At 39.7% G+C, this 25,889-nt stretch overlaps 1 protein-coding gene across 7 annotated transcripts in view; it reads right to left on the bottom strand.

Annotated features, from left to right (window-relative positions):
• The window catches only part of RREB1 (ras responsive element binding protein 1), a 128,435-nt gene that overhangs the window by 47,880 nt on the left and 54,666 nt on the right, over nt 1-25,889 (bottom strand). For 5 of the 7 annotated variants that reach the window (XM_011367041.2, XM_011367042.2, XM_011367038.2 and 2 more), the window contains exons 2-6: nt 21,666-21,783; nt 19,043-19,164; nt 18,202-18,414; nt 13,528-13,617; nt 12,429-12,592 (exon numbers count right to left, since the gene is read on the bottom strand). In XM_011367041.2, the coding sequence (XP_011365343.1) occupies nt 12,429-12,592; nt 13,528-13,617; nt 18,202-18,372 (425 nt within the window). In that variant the 5' untranslated portion in view covers nt 18,373-18,414; nt 19,043-19,164; nt 21,666-21,783. The remainder of the gene's footprint in view (nt 1-12,428; nt 12,593-13,527; nt 13,618-18,201; nt 18,415-19,042; nt 19,165-21,665; nt 21,784-25,889) is intronic. The other 2 variants (XM_023534666.1, XM_023534667.1) reach the window with 2 other exon arrangements.

Consider the following 25,889-nt stretch of genomic DNA (forward strand, 5'->3'; position numbering starts at 1 on the left):
GAAACAATCACCACCCCTACGGCTGGAGAATGCCCTTCTGTGGCAAATGACTAAAAAACTACAGTCAAGCCAATCCCTAAGCCTAAACTTCATGGTAGAATAAAAATGCTCAAGTCACCAAGACCTTTTAACACTTCAACTCTGAAGGAATTTGCTTTAGCTTTCTTAAGATGGCAGAAGCTAGTTATTCACATCCTCTTTCTTCTTGCAGAAGAGGAAGAGATGATTATCTCCATAATAAGGTGGTGCCAAGTCACTGTTTGCTGCTCCTCAGACACTTGTTCCAAAAAAGGAACAAAAAATGCTTAGGCCAGGCCCTTTGAGATGGCCTGCCACGCCAAAGAGGGAAATGGAAGGTGTGGGCGGTGGAAGCAGAGATGGAACACCATGAAAAAGAAAGTCATCACCCCTATGGGGACACCATTTTATATTATTTAGAGGCTGTAAAAAATAGCTGAGAAGGAACAGGGTACCAAGATCATTTCATCTCTGATTTGAAAGAGAATGAAAATTAATCTAAAGAGAAATGTCACCTGAAAAAACCAACTAGGCAACAGAGCCCCTGCTTTTATCTAAAATGGGATGAATATGGTACGCATGGCTTTTGCTTGCCACAGATGACAACATCATCAAATAATGTTGCAGAAAGAGAAGTATGCTGTTCTAACAACAGGAACCCAGAAAGAGAAGGTGCTCAGGAAGAAGGGTCCAAGATTTGCTTCTGATCTTAGCTGAACCACATAACGTTGCAGACCTCAATTTTCCCACCTGTAGAATTAGAACGATCCTCTTGAGTGAGCTGGGTTATATAAGCGTAAAGAATAAGAATTAAGTGCTGACACCACATACCAATGAACTAATTATGCAACTGAATCTCTAGTTTAAGGAAATACGAAATCCCTCCTCACTGAAGGCCAACAGGCTCTCCATCAACCCAGAGTCTTGGAGGAAGCAAAGGAGAAAGGCCCACGGGTGCGCACACACACCCAAGTGGGTTCCAGTGTGACACATACATATGCTAAGGTTTCTGTGCTGCTGGTTCATTGTTTAGTAGAGGAGTGGGGGCAGATTTTATTGCTAATCACCTTCCTTAACAAATCAGAAAAACGTTGACAGTGAGTGGGCACGTTTAGACGTTTGCTAGCACCAGCTTGTTCAGCCCAAACAGGTTGGACAGGTTGAATATTTAAACAAAGGCGGAAAAATGCAGGTATAAAGAAGGACGTGCTGCGGTGGAACTGCAGCCAGCACCTGCAGGTTTACATTTGTGATCTCATGCTGGCGATCAGACTTGTTCTCCTTCTCCTCCTCTTCCTCTTTACTTTAATACTTTTGTATTATAAAACTATATGGGACACACACTCGCGATCTGTTCAAAGTTCTCAGGACATCAGAGAGCGACGTGGTGAGAGAGAAGAACAGGGCCTGTCACACTCTGGAGCGGCAGCCAGCTCTCCGCTCCTCATCCTACCCTCAGCAAATACATACTCACCTTCTGTGACCTAATTTCTAGCTCACAATCGCCAGGTTGTTCAAGTGTGGGCAAGCAAGGATGCTCCAGGTTGGGATGCCATTCACCAGTTTTACCTGGTACAACTGAGCTTTTGAAATATTTCAACGAGATATGTCAAAACTATCGTACTGTTTGCATTCAAGAGAACATTTCTTTTGCATCTGCTTAATCTCAAAATCAAACTAATAGACAAACACCACCTCTGCCAAAACAGAAGAAAATTTAAGTTATAAACAACAGCTTTCCAGTCGGCGAAATGATAAACTAATTATGAAGCGAGATTGTGATTTCGAGAATCAGTAATAGGAAGAAAAAGGCCTGACCGGTGTTTAAGACATCCTGAACTTGGATAATTTTATGAGCGAGCATTTTGGCATTACTGATCTTGAACTGCTCCGAGAGAAAAACACAGAATCAAAAGTGAGCACCAGCCACAAGCACATTTTTTGAATATTCTTTAAAAATATAAATAAATTATTCTGATTGTTAAGGAGAACAAACAAACAAACAAAACCCCAAACAAAATAGAAGGGCAAATGTTTTAGAGAATGTCAGTTTAGGAAACACAAAAAAGGCTTCAGAGACTGTCAATCAAAATGAATACACTTGCACTTTGCTATTTTTTAATGCTTTTTATCTTATTTGAATAATAAAATTATCTGACAAATCACTCTGACCTTTCCTTTTTAAAAATTTGAGGTATAACTGACACAGCACTATATTAGCTTCTGGTGTACAACATCATGATTTACTATTTGCACACAGATCGTTTTTTCTCAGGGAATGGCGGTAGCTTCCTATTATTTACAGATTTCTAAAATGTAAAGAATTCTGAAAGGAACCACAAATGCTCATCCAATATAAATGCTAATCCACATGAAACATACAAAAATACTACAGAACAAGCAATCCCCAAAATGGTATTCAAATAATAACGAGGATTTTCACGATTCGAAAAAGGAAATTCAGGTATAGGGCACACAACTACTCTATATAACACCACTCAAACACTGCTGGCTTCTTAGAACACAGCTAAAGGTAGGTACTCTTGTGGTTGGAAGGCACAGAGTCTATTTTCTTGGTTTTGTAAAATATACTTGCTTTCCAGCATGCAAAAAGGAACTGATAGGTTAAATTCTCCAAAGGGAGACAAGAAAGGAAGGGAACTACAATTTGTTAAGCATCTTCTGTGAACCAGAGGCTTGGGTATATATTATAACATTTCGTTCTCACAATAACTCTGTGAGCAAAACATTACCCTGATAAAGCTGAAGAGGAGGAGGCTCCCTTCACCATTCTGCAAGCAACTTTTATCGGTCTTAGCCAGAGAGGAAGGAAGAGCTCTCAGGACACACAGAGAGGTGGCCTTTATTGAAACCACTATTGAAGTTAAAATAAAAGCAAACAGGTTTCAATTCTGGCCAATGAGATTTAAAGAGAGGCCAAAAACATTTAGATATAATCAAACAACAGAACTGTGATTATTTTTTTTCTGGTTAAAAAGGGTTTCGACTCTTATTAAACAGATAATTTTAAAATTTATCTTAAACTTTAATTTTAAACTTTAAAAGTACGTCTGACTATTTCAGTATACAGAGGACTAAATGTACAGAAACAGCTCTGATATCCAAGTGCTACCATCAGGAAACTACCAAACATTCACTGAACACCACTATATGGAAGAATCGCATGTCCGGCACAGTTCATATGGTTATTGTGTCTATATCAGTCATTGAAATCTTGTTTATACAAACCCCTTAACCACCTTTGTACAGAGCCACATGTGTGGTCACAGAGCACTAATCATAAGTGGAGCTGAATATGTTACAATCTTTGAACATCCTTGAAAGACATATTCTTCTGATTTACCTTTCTCCCAAGGGAAAAAGACTTAAGTGTAGGTAACTGAAATATTATTATATAATGATTTTTTTCCTTCCTTTTAAAACAAATGTACCAAATAAAAGCAGATGTTCATACAGAAGGGTGATCCACAGATTTTTATCCTACAAGAAATTTCTTCCCATGTGAACTCGCCTGGAATCTTCCTTCCCTTTCAGGAGTTTGTCAGGGGAGCAGGCAGGCACCTGGTGACTAAGACTCATTTTACAAGATGGAACTAGCTGAGCCTCTGAGTGGTCACCTTTACTCTTGAGAAGTAGCAAGTACCACAGCTAGTCACAGAGTGTTTTCGGAAACTCAGTATTATCACGACAGAAGTTCACGGGGCCCTTCCTCTTGCTGAGCTCTGAGGGTAAAGAAGTGACCGACTATACCCTTCCGAGACACTGTCCTACCTCTGCTCCTTCTGTCCTTTAATGCTGGCCACCTGTTTGGATACCCAAGTTCAGTTGTGCATGCCAAGGGCTGGCTCTGCCTAAGCATCTGAGAGTAGCATGCTAAATTCAGAGCCTCTGAGGTCTCATTTGTCATGGAGCAGGTCACATTTCTGTGCAGCGAATGTTTTCTTCCAGCATAATAGGAACACATAAGCCTCTGTTCCTGAAGACTGTCCATTATCCAACGGCATCCTCAAGGGCTATGTTCCTCTACTTAGCAACAGAAAAAGTCAGGCTCGCTGCAGGAGGAAAGGAAGCCCTTAGCAAACAACTAGAGGATGTTCTAGGGATTTCCCTCCCTCATCTTCACCCTCCCATTGCCACAGCTGAAATGAGAACACATCTTGCTCTTTAAAGAATAAATGGAGAAGTTAGTTAGGGAAGTTTGCTCCTACCAGTTTTCAGCGTGTCCTTACCCATAACACATACTCCATAGCTCTATAGCTTAAAAGTCTACAGTCTGTAAAACGAGGAGCAAAGTATGAGTTAATTTCCTATCTTCCCAAAGCAATTACATTCTACAAAAGAAAAAAAATCCCTATTTCTTTTCAAATGAGGTCTGTTTTAACCCTCTCTTTTAAGTATCATCACTTCTTCATACCTCTGCAGTTCAGCACTTTCTGGAAAGTTTTGCAAATTGCAAAATGCTCAATGCCCTTTTTCCTACAACAAACTCTCCCAGAGGGTGTGTTCTGGCTCAGTTTCCCAAGTTTGTTTTGGAAGACGAGCACCGCGCAATCCAAATTTTCAACGTGGGAGCAACTGATAAAGAGTTCTGGAAAGTTAAAAGCTGGAGCCGTGATGATGTTTCCATGATACATGTTTTGTACTTGATGGCAACCTACTATTCTGCTCAGGAACTAAGCTGTGGTTAGAAAGGTTTGGGATAAAGGATTTTAAAACCTCAAAAACATGAAAATCCACAGACAGGGAAGTGGCAACTTGAAACACTAAACTATGGTAATAAACTGAAAAGGTCTCTACCCCAACCATTTTCAAAATGAGCTAGATATTTGTATTGCTCTTGTCTCCCCAGTTACAAAATATTCAATTAAAAATATTTAAATTTATTTACTAGAATTAAATTATAAGACGTTATGAGCTCTATCAGAGCTACAAGACAACTGCCAACATGATTACACATAACCTAATTTAATGTGCTACCTGCGTAATTTAATGTGCCAAGTTTATTTTCTTTTACTAACATAGCAATTCTATTGCATTATGTGCTTGCTGATGGTCCTCTCATCAAACTAAGATAAAGGAAACTCTACAAAAAGACTGACAAGCCTTGTAAACAAAGATAACTAACACGTCCTCATCAAATGACTAGTGGTCAAAGGAAATTGAGTTGTTCTATAAAGTAGGTGGCAACAAAGAGTGCCTCCGTATCAGTTAAGAATAACCTGAAACTGAAAAGGAGGGAGTTCTTGGGGTCCATGTTGTAAGATGTATAACGAGGCCTTCCTACTGTTGCAGCAACAAAAATCTGGGATGGAGCCCAGACCTGCCTCCTACAGGAGGCTGCTCAACAATAAACATGAGGCAGGCAAGGCTTATCTGCAGCAATGTGCGCACACAGAGATATCCATCACATGTGCATGTACAGGCGACCTTCAGGATAGGGGCGTGAGCAGAAGGACAGGGCAAGTGAACTATGTACTCCTAAATGCAGCGTGTTCCAGACCAGCCTTGTGGGATCGAGGCTTGAAGAACTGGACCTAGAAATCCACACACCGGGAATCCTGTCATAGCAGGGGTCCTCAACCTGTGGCCCTCCGTGAAGAGACTGAGAATCAGACAGAGAGCCATGTTACATGAAGCTGGCACAGAAAAGGGGGGCTGGAGCACGGTTATAAATAAGATGAATGGGGACACGGGATGGGGGAGTGGTACTCAGGGCGCAAGGGAAATGCAGGCCAGAGGCTCTCTAATCACTCCACTAAGCAAGTGCTCCAGTGCCCCTCAAGTCAGCTCCTGGTTCTACTCAATTCTAGCTGGTCCACAGATCTTGGGAATTGCAGCGGCAAAAGGAAAATGAGAAAAAGAACTTTGTTCTTCAACACATGACATCCTTCCATGCTTTGAAAATCAAGCAAGGATGCGGCTAATCGGTTTGGATTTTCACGATTCTGTTTAATTCCTGCACACACATCCCAGGGCAGCTCTGGCCCCTGATTAACGCAACACAGGTATGTGCTTAGGAGAGATCACAGCTCACCATTTGAGTCTCGGATTCTGGAACAGATCCACTAGGACAAATAAATCTAACTCCACTTTCTCTGGCACATTTTTGTAACTGTTTTCACATTTTTATAATTTTTCCCCCAAAACTAAAGTTTCACCAACAAATAAAAATGGTAATGACTGTGACTGCTTACCAAAAATCAAATATTCTTTTAATCCATCATTTGTAATTTTCTGCAGAGAACATGAAAGTAGTGTGATAAACTCCAACAGTCTAAGATTTTGTTAAATTACAGATTTTGTATAGCAAAAAGCAAAACAAAAACAACCGCAATTTATTTTCTGGCATTATATGAAAGTTTACTTGGTATATTTTCCCTCAGTGGCACATACAACAACAACAACAACAGTAGAGTAGTGACCATTTCTTTATAAGTACTATTTAACAAACATCATCCTAAGTGCTTTGAACGTATTAATTTGTGATTCCCCAGAATGCTCTCATGATGTCAATAAAGGTATCGCTGCCTTCTACAGATGAAGTAACTGAGACACAGAAAGGTCAAATAACTTGTTTAGGGTCACACAGCTAAGAGTGGCACACCTCTCACAGATTATCACAAATGTGCCTTTAGCTTTGAAAATACAAACTCAGAAACATTCCCTACCTGGGACATTTCCATAGTACATTGTAAGTGCTCAGAATGATTTCAAAATATTACTGCATTTGAGCACAAGCTCTAAATGAGGTTTTACTATGCCATTTTGTTATAAGAAGAGAAAAAATAAAGAATTCTGCATAATTAGGACTAGAACTTAATCCCATCAATTAGTCCTTTCCTTCAAATCAAGATGATTCGCAATAATAAAATGAGTACAAAGCCCAAACAAAACATCTCTAAGGCCTGCTTTTAAAAATATTTATAAATAGTAATTTACAAACAACTCCAATTTACACTGTTCATAAATGAGAAATGTATCTTAGGATAATATCAAGGGCTGTACTTTAAAAAATTCAAAATCATTTCTAAGTCTATTCTATTCATGTATACCCAAACAACACATCATAATAAAATTCAATAAAAAGCTATTCCATGCTCACCAAATACAGTTATGCTAGTAGGATGGCTTAAGTAGTTTAACAATGAAAATAGGAGACACCAGCCAGACCTAACAGCACTGTAATGAAAACATGGAATTATTTTGAGGAGGTGGGAAAGAGAGCTTTTTTTCTAATATGCCAAGTAACACGAAAACTACATCAAATATTCCTCAGAGTAAGTAAAAGCATGGCCTCTAAGCCCCACTACCTATGTTCAAATTTCAGCACTGTTACTTTGATCCTAAGCAAGTTTCCTCATCCGCAAAATGGGATAATAATTCTACAAAACTTACAGACAGAGCATACAATAATAAATGCAGACATACATAGAAATAGAAGACACCAGCCAGACCTAATAGCACATCTAGAGAACACTCTACCCAGCAACAGCAGAATACACATGCTTCTCAAACGGATATGGGACACTCTCCAGGATGAACCACATGCTAGGCCATAAAATGAGTCTAAATTTAAAAGGACTGAAATCATACAAAGTATGTTCACCAACTACAATGGAAATTAATAACTGAGAACGAATCTGGAAAGTCACAAATATGTGGAAATTGAACACATTCCTAAATAACTAATGGGTCAAAGAAGAAATCACAAGAAAAATTAGGACATACTTTGAGATAAGTGAAAAAAAAAATACAAAATACAAAAACTTGTGGGATGACACTAAAGCAATGTTTAAAGGAAAATTTATAGCTATAAATGCCTATGTTAAGAAAGTAGTTCTCAAATCAATAACCTCATTTTCTCTACCTTAAAACACTAGAAAAAGGGCTAAATAAACCCAAAACAAGCAGAGTGAGGGAAATAATGTTTAGAGTAGAAAATTAATGAGATAATATTAAAGCAATAGAGGAAAATCAATGAAACTAAAAGTTGTTTCTTTGAAATGACCAATAAAATTGACATATGTTTTGCTAGATTAACTAAGGAAAAAAAATAGAGAAAACTCACATTATTAAAATCAGGAAAGAAAGAGGGGACAATACTACTGATCCTACAAAATGAAAAGGATTCTAAGGGGATACTATGAACAACTGTATGCCAACCAATTAGATAACTTATATAAATGGCCAAATTCTCAGAAAAAAACAAAGTACTGAAACTGACTCAAGAAGAAATAGAAAATGTGAGCAGACCTATCACAAGTAAAGAAATTGAATTAGTAATTTAAAAACGTCTCAGAAAAGAAAGTCCAGATGGCTTCGCCGGTGAACTCTACCAAATATTTAAAGAAGAATTAATATAAACTCTTCACAAACTCTTTCAAAAAACTGAGGAGGAAATACTTCCCAACTCATTTTATGAGGCTAGTATTACTCTCACATAAAAAGCAGACATGGACATCACAAGAAAACTACAGATCAATATCTCTTATGAATGTAGGCAAAAATCTTTAACAAAACACTAGCAAACCAAACCCATCAATATATGAAAATGATCATATATTGTGACCAAGTGGGATTTATTCCAGGAGTAAGGTTAATTTAATATCCAAAACAGAATAGAATGACAAAAAAAACTTGACCATGCAGGAAAATAATTTGACAAAATCCAACATCCTTTCGTGAAAAAAACACTCAAACTAGGAATAGAAAGGAACCACAAACTGATAAAGGGCATTTATGAAAAATCCACAATTTCCATCATATTTAATGGGAAGAGATTGAATGCTTTTCCCCTAAGGTCAGAAATAAAACAAGGATGTCTATTCTCTTCACTTCTATTTAACCTTGTACTGGAGAGTTTAGCCAGGGCTAGCAGGCAAAAAAAATAAATAAATAAAAGGTATCCAGATTAGTTTCAAAGGAAGAAGTAAAACTCTTTGCAGCCAGAATGATCTTGTATACAGAAAATCCTAAGGAAGTCACTAAACTATTAGAATGAATAAATAAGGTCAGCAACATAGCAGGAAATGAGGCAAATATAAATTTTGAATTGTATTTTTATATACTAGCAACGCATAGTCAAAAAATGAAATTAGAAAACAATTCCACTTACAATACCACCAAGAAGAATAAAACACTTAGAAATAAATTTAACAAAATACAAAACTTGCACTCTGAAAACTAAAACATAGTTGAAAGAAATCCAGTAAGACCTATGACAATGGAAAATATCCCGTGGTCACAGATTTAGTATTGTTCAGATGGCAATGCCCCCAAATTGATCTACATATTTTACAATCACCATAATTATTCTAGCTTCCTTTTTTTCAAAAATTGACAAGCTGATTCTAAAATTCGTATAGAAATGTAAGGAACCCAGAACAGCTACAACAATCTTTAAAAAGATCTAAGTTGGAGGCTCTATATCTCCCAATTTTAAAACTTACCAAAAACTACAGCAATCAGTATACTGTTAGCCTCAGGATAGACAGAGATCAAGAGGACAGAACTGAGAGGACATAAATAAGTTCTTACATTTATGGTCAACTGAATTTTGACAAGGGTGGCACGACAACTCAGTAAGTCTTTTCAACAAATAGTGCAAAAAACTGAACTCCCTCCATCCTTACACATACATAAATATTAACTCAAATAGATCACAGACTTAAATCTAAGAACTAAAATTATGAAACTCATGAGATTCTACTTCATGCCTATTAGGATGGCTGTAAAAAGAAAGTTAGTAAGTGCTGATGAGAATGTGGAAAAACTAGAATCCTCATACATTACTGGTGGACACATAAAACGATGCATTTGGAGAACAGTGTGGCAGTTCCTTAAAATGTTAAACAATGGAATTACCACATGACCCAGCAATTCTAGTCCTAAGTATCTACCTAGGAGAAATGAAAACATGTGTCCATATGAAGAACTGTTCAATAATGGTCACGGCAGTATTATTCATAATAGGCAAAAAGTGGAAATGACTTAAATGTCTACCAATTGATGAAGAGATAAGTAAAATGTGGTATCCATACAACAGACGATTATTTGACAATACAAAAGAATGAAGTATTGATACACGCTACAAAATAGCTGAATCTTGAAAACATTATACTAAGTGAAAGAAGCCCGTCACAAAAGACCACATGTTATGATTCTATTTATATGAAATGTCCAGAATATGCAAATCCAGAGACAGAAAGTAGATTAGTGTTTTCCTAGACTAGAGGGTAAGAAGTAATGGAACTGCCAATGGGTGTGGGTTTCTTTTTGGGGTGATGAAAATATCCTAAAATTGACTGTAGTAATGGTTGCATAACTCTGAATATACTAAATCTCACTGAACTGCATACTTTAAAAATGAGTGAAACGTATAGTATATAAATTATATCTCATAAGGATGCAAACAAAATAAAGTGTTCAGTTCAGTACCCGACAGTGTACCATAGGTTTAGTTATGATTATCTATAAAATGCATTGTCAGACACATCACAGTAGAAGATAGTAACTTCTACTTTTATAGGTGTGTTTACCATTTGTCATATTCAATCATGGATATTGTCTCAAAATGGAAATTTTCCAAATCAGGAGTGACCGGGCCTAATACCAGCAATGGCTCATGGAGGATCATATGCAGTTAAGTGGTCAGGGTCAAAGCAGCCAGGAGGAGGGTACTTCTCACTGATGTACCCTTATCACTCTCTACCAATTTAGATCTGGCCTCTGGGGAGTTCTACTGAGCAGGGAGGGCTCAGGAGGAGAAAGTGGAGAAACTGCCCAAGAAGGGAACAGGCAATAAATATTTCAAGGACCAGATTTGGAGAGGGCAAATATGTAGAGGAGGACCTTTTGGGGGGAACATGGGGAAGATAAGAGAAGCAGGCAAAACAAAATAAAATGACAAAAAGAAGGCAAAATGATACAGGCTGATATGGTGGTAAAAAGCAAACAGCTGAAATGTAAACTATCAGATTAAAAAATGGCTGCAGTGTTCATTTCCTTCATTGTACCCAAAAAACACTCCTGGAGGAGATGAGGGGGCAAAGAGGATTTAAAGTTTTACATGGGAAAAAAGGAACAAAAGGCACTTCGTAAAAAGTCTTTAAAATGTTGATACTTTCAGAAAGTCATACTATACTACACTTCTAACAGTTCAGATTGAGAAATCTATAGACTTTACATTATTGCAGAATTACTTAGAAATGTAAATAATAATAGGAAACATTTATTGAGTGTTTACCATGCCCTGAAATGATTATTTCCTAATCCTCATCCTAGTCCAATGACATGGATACTATTAAAAATCTCATTTTAAAGAGGAGGTAACTGAGGTACAAAGATTAAGTAACTTGCTCAAGGATGGGAAATATACAAGTGGCAGAGCTGAGATTTGAAATCAGGTGCCTAATTCCAAAATCCAGAAATTTATCACTATATCAGTATTCCCAAGAAATCATTTTATATTCCCAAGAAACCATCTTATATTAGTGTTTACATATAATAAAACACAAATTTCACAATAACTAATATAAAGCTTTCTTTTGGAATAAATACGTTAAAAAAAAAAGATGTTAGTCAATTTTTATAAAGAAAGCAGCCTAATGTGTAGAAAGAAACATGGAAAAGTAAAATTAGACTGATTTTCTGAGAAGGAAAAATTTTGTATCCCTTTAAAAATTTTTCTTGGCGTTCTAATGTTCCTAAAATGTGTAAAAAAAAAAAAAAGAACATTAAAAAGTATTTCTGTTCTAATCTCACAAAACATACGTATATTTTATGAAGTACATTTTCCATTGGTTCATCCCACAAAATTTTAATATGCCTACCACTCAGCTCCTTCCCACTTCTGAGTGAGCCTCTTTCTCCCTCAGGAAGTAAATTCCTGACATTTAGCAGGTCTTTTTTCTTCATTTGATCCTATCTTATCCTAAAGCTCCAAGACCAGGCCACTTAACTATTTATTAAAAAAGCCCAGAAATTTTCCACAATGAAGAGACCTGCAGGGAATCTGGTAGGCATATGCAGGTAGTTTTAAAAAGGCAAGAGTTACTGTGTTATTCCTTGAGGGTTCCTCTATATCTGATATGTTGTCCACATCTGGCACCCAAACAATTGGAAACTCCAATTGGCAAAGGCAGAAGGACTATATTTCATCCTGATCCCCAAAGGACCAAAGACCTAGCCCAGGTACTTCTGTACTCTGATGAGATACCTCTAATGCACTGGAGATAGTATGCACAAACAAAACCATCTCTGGCTTTTCCATACAGTGAACAGAACTCAGAACTCTTAACGCCTTTGGGCAAGTCCTATGATGGCTAAGAGGCCACCTTACTATCAACTCCCAGATGCTAGCCTCCAGGGCCAAGGCAACCCTCACCCACCTGTGCATGTTCCCATTGGTGGTAAAAGACTGGCCACACACAGTGCACTTGTAAGGCCTCTCGCCAGAGTGAACCAGCATGTGGCGGTCCAGGGAGCTGGCCGAGCTCAGCGACTTCCCGCAGATGCTGCATGAATGGTCTGCTCCTCCAGTGTCCGTGTTGTGCTGCAGAAAGCAATCACAGTGGTCACTTAAGAAGACGGGTCAAACTTGGTAATGAAAATCCAGAGCTTTATTAAAAACACCAGTGAAGCTTCTTAGTTATTTTTTTGTTTCATTTTAAATACCTCCCTGAATGTCAAAATCTAGCAGGAACAAAGGCAAATAAATACTTTGTATGGTCTTCTTCTACTCCCGTGTTCCGTTTTGAAAAATACTTCTGCCAAGGCTGAGAGAGAGGTGGAATCTTTGAAGGTCTTCCTTGAAGACACATACAGATTAACTGACCACATATATTAACATGAACAGGAAGACTCTCAAGTATGAAATACGGTCCTCACATTAAGTATCAAAGTCCATTCATCAGCTTTGATGACCCAGTCTTGCTCTCAGGGAAAGAGAAATGAAACTTGAGTTTAGAGCGTTCTGGCCTCTGAAATATGTTAAGAAGGAACATTTCTATCCAAATTAAGTATACTTTGTCAGGAATCAGGCATAGCAGCGAGAGACAAGGAAAAATCTCATAACAAAGGAGAAGAGCCAAAAGAGATCCCAATCAAGTCACTTCCCTGCTGCATGAAGTAAGGTTATTGCAATATAAAAAATAGGGGTCTACGCCTACACTCTCACTGTTCTGTAAGGGGATGTGGTTTATAGTGACAAGTCATGTATGATGCAGTCTTCTGTTATATGTGGTCAGTGAACTCTGTTTGCTAAATTTTGAAAAGGTATTCTGTGTTGACCTGGGGCTTTGATACAATAACACAAACGCACAAAAATTATTTCAGAAGCACCCTTCAAAGAATTAAATATTTAAATTAAATATTTAAAATAATAAATCTAAATTAAACACAGCCACAATGCATTCATTAAGATCAAATCATCTTGTCATCTTTTAATGAAAAATGATTTAAAACAAAAATATAAAAGCAGCAGCAAACCTGACGAATGTGCATAGTTAACTGATGCTGTGTAGTGCAAATCTTTTCACACAGGGGACAGTTATAGGAAGACTTCTCCTCTTTCGTTTCCTGAAAAGATAAAATAAAAGGGAGAATCAATTTCACCTCACAGTAAACTAGTGCCTTTTATTTCTGTTATGAGCATCTGAAGCAATGAAACAACTGAAAGCATAGGTTCTGGGGCCTGTCTGGGTAGGAGCTTGGGCAAGTCATCATCCTGTTGTCCCTCAGTTTCCTCGTTTGTGAAATGGGAAGAATAATAGCATCTACCACATCACACCATGATGAAGATTAATTCAATTAACATGCATAAAACACTGGAATAGCGCCTGGCACAGGGTAAGTGCTCAATTAAGTATTAGTGTTATTAGACAGATTTCATTTAATTAATAATCAGTGCTGGTGAAAAATTAAGCATCAAGTCATGGCAGAGCTAGAAAAGGAATATATTTCTCCCCAAGTCCGACCCAGGATCCAGTCACCATTTTCTACCTGGTTTTGAGGTCCCCAAGAACACATGAGAGGTAACGAAGATCTCATGACAAACACTCACCCTCTCAATGGAAGGACTCAGTACCCAGCTAGCTGTGTGCCCAAGAGGCATCGACATGACCCTTTTCACTTGCTGCTAGCATCTGCTTGATGCTGCTCATAAACAGTAATTAAGAATAAGAATGCTGGCCTGTAGAAACTGTGATAGGGAATGACAACCCTATCACAAAGGTGATGACAAAAGGACCAGCTCACTACTTGGTGTGGAGGCTCATTTTATGTTCCCTCAAAACACACAGGACAAGCTTCCCTGAAGCAATATATTTTACCTTTTTAAGAGAAATGACAAGCTTCTTCACTAGCCATATATTGTTAACTCCTCTTACAAAATAATTCATCGAGGGGTGCCATGGATGTACCCCATTATTGCCTCCTCACCCACATAGTCCCTAAGCACCACAGGGCTCTGTCCACATCCCCAGAACTAATGGGATCAAGGCCTGGACACCTCTCCCAGTAATATGGAATTGAGATGCTTAGAGACCTTTAAGATCAGCAGATTTCCAAAGATTAGGAGAATCACCTGGGGAGCTTTCTGAACTACAGATTTCTAGACCAGACTTGTGATAGGCTGAATTAGAATCACTGGGGCAGAGGGCCTGAACCCCAGGAATCTGTTTCACAAGCTCCCCAGAACATGTTGGTATGTGCCCAGGTTTGGGGATGACTAAGTTACTAAGTTAAGTCATCATGAGCACTTGAATTAAAAGTTCACGTAGCGTTGGGACCAGACCCAGCACTGTGGCAAGCCAAAGCCACGAGATGTTGGTGGGAAAACGGCTAGCTAATGAAAGTGGGAGATCAGGCAGCCTAAGAGAGAGGGAAGGGCTGGGCCCTTGGGCATCTTTCAACAGACCTCTTTTTCCCTGTACTCATTTGAATGAGTTTCTGTTCCTTTCCCAAATACCAATTATTGAATGCATACTACGTGCTAAACTCTGTACATAACAGAAACGTCGGTTTTTTCACAATCCCTAAGAGACAGCCACTATTACAGATCCCATTTTCTGGATGAGGAAACTGGGGTACAGAGAGGCAAGTCACCTGCTCCAAATCAAAAAACTATTACATAGTAGACCCAGGATTAAAACTCAGGCCAGCTGCTTGACAGTCCAGGCCCTAAACCACTATGCTATATAAATCTGACGGAAAAAAAAAAAAAAAAAAAAAAGATTAACTCCAAGGCACAGAAAGGAAACACCCTTGTGGGTGGCTTATGAGAAATGACAAAAATAAGTCACCCTGAAGACGATAAAAACAAATGGCACCATACACCAGATGCGGTGGAGTGAATACATGATGATGTCAAGTACATAGCTGCCTACAGTGGTTCTCTCACTCCTCTTCAAAGACTAGTAAGTCTCATTTTAAGCAATACAGTAGTCCACCCCTCTCCTCAGTTTCACTTTTCACGGTTTCAGTTACCCAGTCAACCATGGTCCAAAAAAATTAAGTGAAAAATTCTAGAAATAAACAATTTATAAGTTTTAAATTGCGCACTGTTCTGAGTTGTGTGATGAAATTTCACACTATCCTGCTTTGCCTGCTTGGGATGTGAATCATCCTTTTGTCCAGCATCTCCATGCTGTATACACTCATTAGCCACTTAGTAGCCAACTCAGTTATCAGGTCAACCATTATGGTATCACTGTGTTTACGTTCAAGGAATGCTCATTTTACTTAGCAATGACCCCAAAGTACAATAGTGATCTGGCAATTTGGATATGCCAAAGAGAAGCTGTGAAGTGCTTACTTTAAGTGAAAAGATATGTATAGGAAAAAACATTACATATATATATATTTGGGTTCGGTACTATCCGCTATTTCAGGCATCCACTGAGGGTCTTGGAAAGTATCCCCTGTAAATAAGGAGGGACTACTACTGGACAACCCTTTCTCTAGTCTGTGGCAATGGGTCTGAGAACTAAGTATACTATATATTTTTTCACTCTCAAATTTTTTAAAAATTACAGATATGAATTCTAAGGAAGTTGTTAACCCAGAGACAACAGAAAAGGGAGCATCATGATACTGGAAGAAGCTACACTAGAGAATTTTGAATCCAGTTATTGGGGCCGAGCTTGTGGAAGAAGCACACTTCCTGAGCTGACAGATAAAATTAGCAGCTAATGTGATAACTAGCCATTCCACAGTGAAACAATCTGGCACCTGTGTCAGCAGTGTGCAGTGGCTAATCTATCCTGGAACTCGGTGTACTAGCGCCAATGAGACTTCTCCCCAGGGCTCCTTCTCTCAGCCCTCCCCACCCACTCTCAGGTGAGGCTAGAGAACCCTCTCCCTCCAACTGCATTGTTTTGTCTTCCGTTTTTGTTTTTGTTTTTTTTAATGCACTGCTCTTCTCATGCTACCTCTGGTCCAGACCTCCTTTCAAAAAGGAAGCCAGTGCCCCAGGGAACCCTGAAGGGCATAGGAGGGAAATGAAAAATGGCCCAGGCACATACCTGTACCGTCAACTTCACCACATTTAGAGTCACCTCCACTTACCATATAGGGATGGAAGTGCTGGTTGTCTCCTCTATGGCTCTGCCTACAGTCCGTGAACCACTGGGAAAGGACTGGAGCCCAGACTTGTGCCAAGTCTGCTTAAGCAGGGGCAATGCTGGGCTATTTAAAGAAGAGCTCATCCTTACCCACTCCACTTTTTCCTTGTGGAACAGAGAAGAAAGAGGCCTTATCTATCTCATTCACCCTAAAATGCTGACACCTGACACAGTATCTGGCTGAAGTAGGAGCTAGGTGTATGTTGTGAAGTGGGAAATGGATGAAGAGATGGACGAATAGATGGATGGATAGAGACAGTCATGTCAGAGTGGAAATAAACCTTTTCTTCCCAGAGCTAGCACTCCTTCTTGCCTCAGGCCACATTCACACAGGCTGAGTATTTTCTCAGGTACCCATAGGAAGAGAGGCATGCGGAGACAAGGGAAAAAAGAGAAAAAGGTATCAATGCTCCAATCCTAAAACATTAGTTAACTCTGCCAAATCTTCAGCTCTGAGAAAGATATGGAGAAAACAGACACTCTCCCATGCTGCTACAGGGATTTTAGGCTGGTACAATTTTTCCTGGAGGGCCAGTTATATCCAAAGCCTAAGAATTTATAGAAAATCTTCACAGATGTGCTCAGACAATTCTGTATAAGAGCAGTCACTGTAGGGTATTAATCAAAAAGAAAATTCACAAAAGCCCAACAGGTTTACTTTTGTTTCTATCCTTGGTATCTAGACAAATTCATAAACTTGCCTTCTCCCCAAGGGTTTGGTAAAACCTCATTAAATCAGGTAAACCAAAAACTAAATGTGGAAGAATCAGTTCATATTGCGTGGATTCAGGAAAAAAAAAAAAGAAAACTATTTATCCCCTGCCTCACTCCTTGAGCTTCGTTGAACATCTTGCTAACGAGAGCAACAACTTTTCAAGTGCCCCATTTGTACATTATCTAAAAGATTCATCTTATTTCTCAAGGGAGGGGACACAGACTTTTGTAACATCATTAATCCTCCCAATCCCTGCCCACTCATTTACTCTTTCACACTTCTCTTGATCCAATGCCCACTAAGTTCAAAAGGACTAACTCGCCTCTTAAGTGGAATTCTTTGGAGCTAAATTTTGCGCTTTGTCAAGGATGGAAAGCTGGATAGTGGCTCCAGCACAGCCAATACTTATTTGCTCCTTAATCTGAAGACACTTAAAAAAATCATCAAGGAGGTGGGTTCGATAAACAAATTAACCAGCTGTGAGCAAGAAAATGAACCATATCACAGTAGAGAATGCAGTCAAGTTCTTTGCCTTGGCCATCACGTGAAGAAAGCTGGCATTCAAATCAAATTACAGGACAGAGAATCAGGGAGCCTTCACCAGTACTGACAACACAGAAGAGAAAATTTTCTCCGTGAAAGGGAACTGAAATAAGCTATGAAAAGCTTGCTCTTAAAAAATGATTATAATCTCTGGGTATGTCTATTTGTTCTGAACATATCCATGATTTGGTCTTAGGAAGCTGGGGCTCAAGGGAACATCCTTCTCTCAATGTTCTGAGACTAAAGCCACCAGACGTCATCGCCTAGTGCACAAAAGCTTACCTGGTTCCTTCTGCCAATCCGATTTGGTCCTGGAGGCTTCGTGAGGGACTTGATGCTCTGGGGGCTCCCGCCATTCTCGGCGACCTTCCCTACACTCATTACCGCTGACATCATGGTGTTGATGGAAGACAAGTCTGAACCTTCCAAGCCAATGGGCGAACTTGACGTCATTGGGACAAGGGTTTAAGCTTCTAAGAAGCCTCTTCTACAGAACTGAAAATTGGAAATTGCTGATGTGATCACTGGGAAGTTTAGGCTTCTGTCAGAGCCAGGTGGCACTGGCCATGGCTACCGTAACTGTGAGTCAGGTCAAAACCTAAAACCCTCCTTCTTCAGTTCAAGCTGATACTCACACTCATAATGACTTAAAAGCTTTCATCTAAATAAAATGTCATACCAAAGAATAATCTTGCTTCCTTTCTAAGCGTATGCCAATGCAACTCCGCAACTCCCGAAGCCACCTGAGGCAGGTCTCTTTGTCTTTCCTAATCTTCCATTAGGCAGAGTAGAAAAGGCTGACCCAACAATTAGGAAGCTAAGGGAGCTGCCACTTGGCCAGCACTCTCCTAATAATCTAACTCATTTGCTATTACACGAATGTTGTATACCTGACAACTAACAATGAAAGTTATCAGGTTTCACTTAACTCCACTGCTGCAATCCAGCGATTTCAATGGGGAGCCTGCATTGTATAAGACAATTGAAATGCCAATCCTACCAGGATTACAACCAAATTTCAAATTAACATAAAAAGATTGTTTCTTTAAAAAAATACAAGTAGGTAAGATACCTATACCCCAGAAGATAGACAGAAGAAAACCCAGCCCGCACTGTGAATTACCTCCATTTTCTGCCCCAACTGCTATACTATGAGATTTTCCCCTGCTATAGCTATCTTCCACGTGGAGTAGGAAAGGAGTCTGTGTTTCGCTTTTTTTCTTCTCTTGGTATCACTCTTTGACACTAGAAGGGAAACAAAGGCAAAAATGTTCAGTGAATGTCTTTTCATTTAGTGAAGAAAAAACCGAAACCACTTATTTGCCATAATCTCAGACCACGATATTCATGAGAATATAGAAAACACAAATGAGAGGCAATTTCTAAGTCTTCTTTTTCTTCCCAAACCACATTTTGTGGTTGTTTTTCAACCTTAACTGATGTTCCCTACAGTCACCCTCACTCCCAACAGCCAAAACGATTTTGTGGTATTTTACTTTCTGAAGCCCATATTTATATATATGCCCCAAATTTTCTTTCATATTTTAAATTCCCCTCCCCCCATAAGGATGCTCAGACTCTGACTTGACCCATCTGAACCTAAAACTGACCAAAGACAAAGCAGTTGAGGAATTCATTAAGGCTCACTGTCTAGAAAGTACTGGGTTAGACCTAAAGGAAATCAGGTAATGTGAAAAGAACGATCAAAGGGAAAACTGTGGCCCATGGCCACATCAAAACTTACTTCTTCAGGCCTTTTCTAGTTATATTCCTTACAACTAGAAGTACTATGGCTTCTATACTATAGGTTTGGCCACAAATAAGTCTACAGGTAAATGATTCCCCTCATTTTATCTGAGATGTTTTATAGCTGAAGCTCTGCCATAAGCCACACACACTCTTATCCTACAGTGTGCATTAGTAAATTCGACAAATCCACAACTGTGAAGATCATTATCTCAGCAGCAAAGTGAATGCTTAGGAACAACACCAGAAAGAACATTTCTTGTGGTTTCCTCCTCCAACTTTAGGTGATGTGACCTAGGATATGACAAATGGTAACACCCAGAGCAGCTATAAATGTGTCCAGCACCAACCAGAGCAGGAAAGGCCTGGGAATATAACTTTAATAAGTGATGTTGCCTTCAGCTCAGAAGTCCCAAGCTAAAATCCTACCAGAAGAATCATAGAGGATCTCAGGAACAGTACTTTTCTTGTCAACAGACAAACTGTGCCTTCTTGTTAAAAGACAGCTTGAAGATATGAACTCGATGGTTTTCCAAATGGCAGGCGAAAGGACTAACTGAAGAAACATACACCTTAAGGCAACTAAATTCAGCCTCACCGTTCACATATTTCCCCGTAAAGAAAGTTATGATCAAAATGAAAGAAAAAAAACCAAACTGCTATCTTTCCATGAAGTTTCCTCATGCTAGAAGACCATTTAAACTTATTAAAAATTGTCCTTCCAATGTCCCATTTTTAACTATCTTTTAAAGTTTATTTGGGAGATTTCACTCTAGGAAAGAACATGTGACAGTGCACACACGTGTGCATGCACACGCATCTCATTTTCTTTTAATACAGTTCTAACAAAATTATCATCAGTTCCCTATAATTGCTGTAGTCAATCAGCACATAAATTATTTGTTTGATTCAAATAAGTGGACACCTTCAATACCAAAATCACCTTCATTCTTTTAAATATACTTCTCCCACAGTTTTAATGTACAGCGAATTATAAAATAACTGACTAGAATTCTTCTTTACTATAGTTATGTTATATCGGTAAAAAGAAAACCTTTCTACCCATTATGGTAGGAGTTTAGAAGATAGATGATTTTGCTTTTGTCCTATGACTATACTTAGAAAAAAATGTGGTGAGACTTTATGCAAATCTGGCAATAGGTTAAAGTAAACAACCTGAGGACTAAATGTAAAATTTTAAGTTACAAAAAAATATATTTTAATTCTTATCTATACACTAACCAGAAGCCAGTAGCCAGTGTTAATTCCACCTATTGTATGTCTGGCCCTGGACTATACTGGAGTAATAATCCAAACTAACAAACCTAAAACTGTCGATATGCCATTCTTGGGGAATGAAAGATAAGTTTAACAGTTTAAAGTCCATTTACAAAGCACATTTTTCTTTATGGTTATTTATAGTCTTAAAATTTTCATTCTCTCCTTTGCCCCATTTCTTCTTCCTGATAGCACATCAGCATCCCCCCTTCTCCCATTGCAAAAAATAAAAAATAAAAAAATAAAAAAATTAAAAAATTAAAAAAATAAAAGTAAAAATCACTGGCCCCCTTCTAATACAATCTCCTCCAACTGGAATCAGAGAGGACTGGGAACCAAGATGAAATTCCCAAATCACAGATATGAAAAGAAATCATCATCTTCATTGACACTGCCAAGTGGATGGGTCTGGTGTTCCAGTTTTTAACACAAACAGTCTGGATTGGGGGTGGAGAGAGAGAAGCAGGGAATGGGGGTGTCTTAAGTGTTACTTCTTGTGAGATAAACACTAGGCACCCTTTCTGAGATTTCTCATCCCACACCCAGGCCCAGTAGGTCAGGAAGAACTAGCAATTCAGTTACAATTTCACTGTGGTTTTTCGCCAAAGCCTCGGAAGAGGGAGGGCAACTCAAAGGGAACATGGGGAGAAAGAGGGAGGGAAAGGAAGACTCAACATTCAAAGTTATTGTGACTCAAGGAAAGCCAATAAAGTTTTACCAACCTGTTTTCTCCGTCTTATCAAGCTGGCCCTTCTTACTAAGGGGCTAGTGCTGGCTGGGCCCAAACGTAGGCAGGGTCACACCTTAAAGCAACCACCTCTGGAGCAGAGTCGAAGCAACCTACAAAAACAGGAAAAGGTGACATTATGAGGGAGTCAGCACCAAAAACAATCCCATCTCTCTATCTATTTCTCTACTCAATACCACCGTGAGTCACAAATTAAGGACAACAAAACATTTTCCATCCCCCGCCTGCACTTTATAAGCAAGTTTCCAGCTCCTAGGTTGATTCCACCCATTCGTCTATCAGCATCCAAGCAAGAACAGCTGGAGGTGAGTGTGCCCTAGACAGAGAGGAACTCCCAGAGCAAGCTCCAACAATGTCACGGGCAATATCACCTGAGAATGGTTTGGACCACTGGCTCCAGGTGGAGCTTCTAGCATCTTAATGGCATATTAATGCTGATGGACAGCCAGTTTAAGGAGTAGAGAAGGGCGAGACATCACTAAGCGCTATCAGAAATAGATGAAAAAAGAAGAGCTGATGAAAGTAAAAAACATGGAATTAAACGGTCCTGCAATATAAAGGAGAAATGATTATATCTTTTCCTCTAAGCGATGGGGGAAGTATTCATAACAATTCAAATAAGACCAAATGCATATTTTTGTTTTCTGTGGAGAAGATGCAGAAAACTACTCAAATTACAAGCACCCTTCAAGAGATTGAGAACCTCTGCTCTGGGTACAAAGGCCTCAAATGCCTGACCTAGGAGAAAGCTGTCTGGCCCTCTACAAAGTGAGGGGAAACTGGAATGCAGCATTTCCCAGAGCTACAGCGTTCAGCCACAGCATCCCATAGCTAAACTGAAGAGCAGAAAACTGGAAGAAGTAAAGAAGTAAAATAAACAGCCACATGGACAAAACCTGTTGAGAAATATTTGCTTGGCATGTTTTCTCATTTTTATTCCCTTCTGGAGAGTTGGGGAAAGCTGCCCAATAAGGTAACATGCCCAGCTATCATCTTGAATCTTACTCACTTTGTCCACACGTAGTTACTGAGCACCTGAGGTGGCAAATTCTTGCTAGACCGGTCTGTTGGGGGTGAGATAGCTCCACCAGCCCTTTCTGTTAGAAGCAGCTCCTCACGACTTGACACCATGAAGTTTCTGTCTTTACACATCACTGCTTCAATTTGCCGCTGTTTTTCTTTGGGCCTTTCTCTTTTGAAAAGTTCTTTGGATTTTGAACAAAGTATCAAGAAACAAGGAGTGACTCATAGGGAAAGCCCCTGAATGAGGCAGAGACCCTTGAAGCCTAGAGGAACCCTTACTACTACCCCAGTAATTCTCAACATTTCTTGGGGCAAGACCCTCCTTAAGATCTTATGGAAATTATGGACCCTCCCACAGAAAAACATACATAAGCAACATCCAACATTTTCTTTCATGATCAGGAGTGTCTGAAACTCCTGGAACCCATCAGGGATAAGTAGGAGAGGAATCCTGGTTCTATTTGATATATAATGCACCTTCCTTTAAACTATGAATCAAATCGATTTTATTAAAATTCTCATGCATTTTCAGAAATACGGGTGGGGGGGAGAGCCACTTTTTAAATCATCTCCACATAAAAAAAAAGGTAAGGTTTCCCTGTTATTCACTTTTTAACTAATGGTAATTTTATTAGGAAGAAAGTCTAGAAAGGAATAGCTACATGGTTTTTTATTTCTAGAAACCACTAAGACCTCAGAATAAGTGAACTGTAGTTCTCTATATAATAAAAACACACATCAGAAACAAAAGTCTCTGGAATTAAAATTTTTCCAGAATATAACTAAGACTCTCATTAAAATTTAACCCACACCCTCCCCTCATTTAAAAAAAAAAAAAAAGATACTTTAAAAAGTCCAAGGAACCTCCTCAGCATACAAGAGGAACCAAGGGGAGGAGAGGGCCAATCTGAGAGACTTGACCCTGAAACTTCCATCATCTGATCTTGGATGTAAATGATTTGAATACTGAGAATGTCTTGCAATTAAGCTGAGTAACAAAAGTCACTACCCTTTTTGTTTTGGGTTCTATAGGGCAGGAGAGATTCACAGAACTCAGAGTGGAAAAGTACAGGCACTTCTTGGAAGAAAATTCAACATACTCCTTACCTCTATCAACAACGCCTCAGGGGAAAAAAGAAAAAAAGACCTGTGAGGAGAGGCTGTGCCCTAGAAGATGATTCCAGTAGGGAAAATGTGACAGAACACAGGCTGGGGAGGGGTGGGAGAGGGGTGGGTCTCTTGGCTCCTGAGGGAGGATGCTGAATTTCTGAATTTGCATTCCCACACAGGCTTTGCCCAGATCCAATGCAAGGAGGATAACTTGGAGAGGGCAGAAGTCCATCTGTGAGGGGGAAGAGAAGGCCAGCCCCTAGCCCCAGAGGAGATAAGGGACAATGCTATGTAAAGCCAGAAAGAAAAGATTAAGGAGCATGTCCCCAGGTCCAAGATAACAAAGAAGAGATGAAAGATAAAAGAGAAGATGCTCTAGAAACAAAGCTTTTCAGCTTTTGAAAAACCTGCAGATTCTTTAAGTGAAATCTAAAATCTGTCCTAAGGCTTCCAGAAAAGATGGTCTTAGATGCCTGAGATGACAGAAGAGGCCCCCCTGGACAATAGTGAGCTTTACAACACCAAATCAGGATAGATGCAGTGCTGAGCCTGCACAGATGTCCTCAAATACTTGGGATGGTTGATCCACTGATTAGAACAGCCTAGTGAACAGCCTTGTTGGCCAGTTATGGCCAGCCCAGGATAGGCTAAAAGATTTTTAATTGGAGTTCAGATACTAAAATGCTGTGAGCTACTATGGAGTTTAACAACAGCAAGGACAACTCTGGAAAGATGGGCTGAGGCAGAAAGTAAATATTCTTCCCTAGTCTTGGCTAGCTGGGGACAGAACCAAACCAGACTAGATGTTGCACCATGGCACTGCCTGTTCTCCCTTGCCTGCCAAGCTCAGGGCAAAACCATCTCCTCTAACCAGGACAGCCTCGCGTGTTCTCTGAAGGCTAAGACAGCTGTGATGACGCTCTGAGTTCCAGGAAGTTGATGTGTTTCTTGGCTTAGGGTTCAGTCTATGCCTTGGATAGGGCGGCAACCCATCCAAGTTACCCTCCCCCACTTGCTGACATGGGCTTTGGTCAAACAGAGCCTTAGAGTGTCACACAGAGTATTTGAGCAGGCCCTGCACAATAAGTAGCATGAGCTGCTCCAGCCAGTTCTGGATCTTCCCCCCCTGGGTGAGGAGGGACCACTAAAAGGGGTGATGCACCTCTCAGCTGGCCCACATTCAAGAGAACAAAGTGTGGAGGGAAGAGTGGGGAACTGTGGCAACCCTGGGACCCAAGACCAGAAATGAGGGCCTCTCCTTGGGTTGTCTTCTGATCTCTGCCTCAAGACCACAGAATGGAAATGGTCAGACTTTTTAAACTGCCATTCAAAGCCCTCCATACTCTGGCCTCAGTTTACCTTCTGGCCTTCTCACCTATCAGTCCCTATGGTTATCTCTCTGTCTAGTTTCTTCCCCCAGAACATTCCTCTCTCCACCCTATCCCTCAGGGGCCACTTTCCACATGCAGCCTCCCTGATTCCCACTGACCCCAGGCTCTTTCTTCCAAACTTTAACTCTAGTAGTAGTAGTAGGAGCTAACACTTTAAATACCATGTGCCACATGCTTTAATCTTTATAACAAACGTGCCATGAGGGGTATAGATCAGAAAACTAAGGTGTAGGGGTTAAATAACTTGCCCCCAAGATCATGGGGGTAGAGGGAAGTGAATCCAGTTTCTAATCTCTATTAAGTTTCTTTTGGACAAAACTTGCAACTCCTGGCACATGGCTTTAGAGAACAGATGCGCTCCCCTCAGTCACATTCTCTGACTTCTAACAATCATGTTCTGAGTCATTTCTGCCCTTCCAGACTGCGCAGTGCCTGGCCTCCCATTTCCGCCTGTTTCTAGGCAGGAAAAAGGAGCTCTCTCCTCCTATCTTCACCTCTGCCTTTCTCTCCGTGGCAGGAGGCAGGACTGGACTTCCATCTCAGACTAAAAAGCTCATTGCACAGAGTAAGAGTTTGCAAACCATTCATTGCCCTCGCTGCACAAAGGAAAGAAGGACTCCACATCCGGCACCGTTGTGTTCTAGAAGTACCCAGGCAAGGAGACGACCGGATGG

Source organism: Pteropus vampyrus, unplaced genomic scaffold, assembly GCF_000151845.1.
Source record: "Pteropus vampyrus isolate Shadow unplaced genomic scaffold, Pvam_2.0 Scaffold129, whole genome shotgun sequence".
Classification (NCBI taxonomy): domain Eukaryota; kingdom Metazoa; phylum Chordata; class Mammalia; order Chiroptera; family Pteropodidae; genus Pteropus; species Pteropus vampyrus.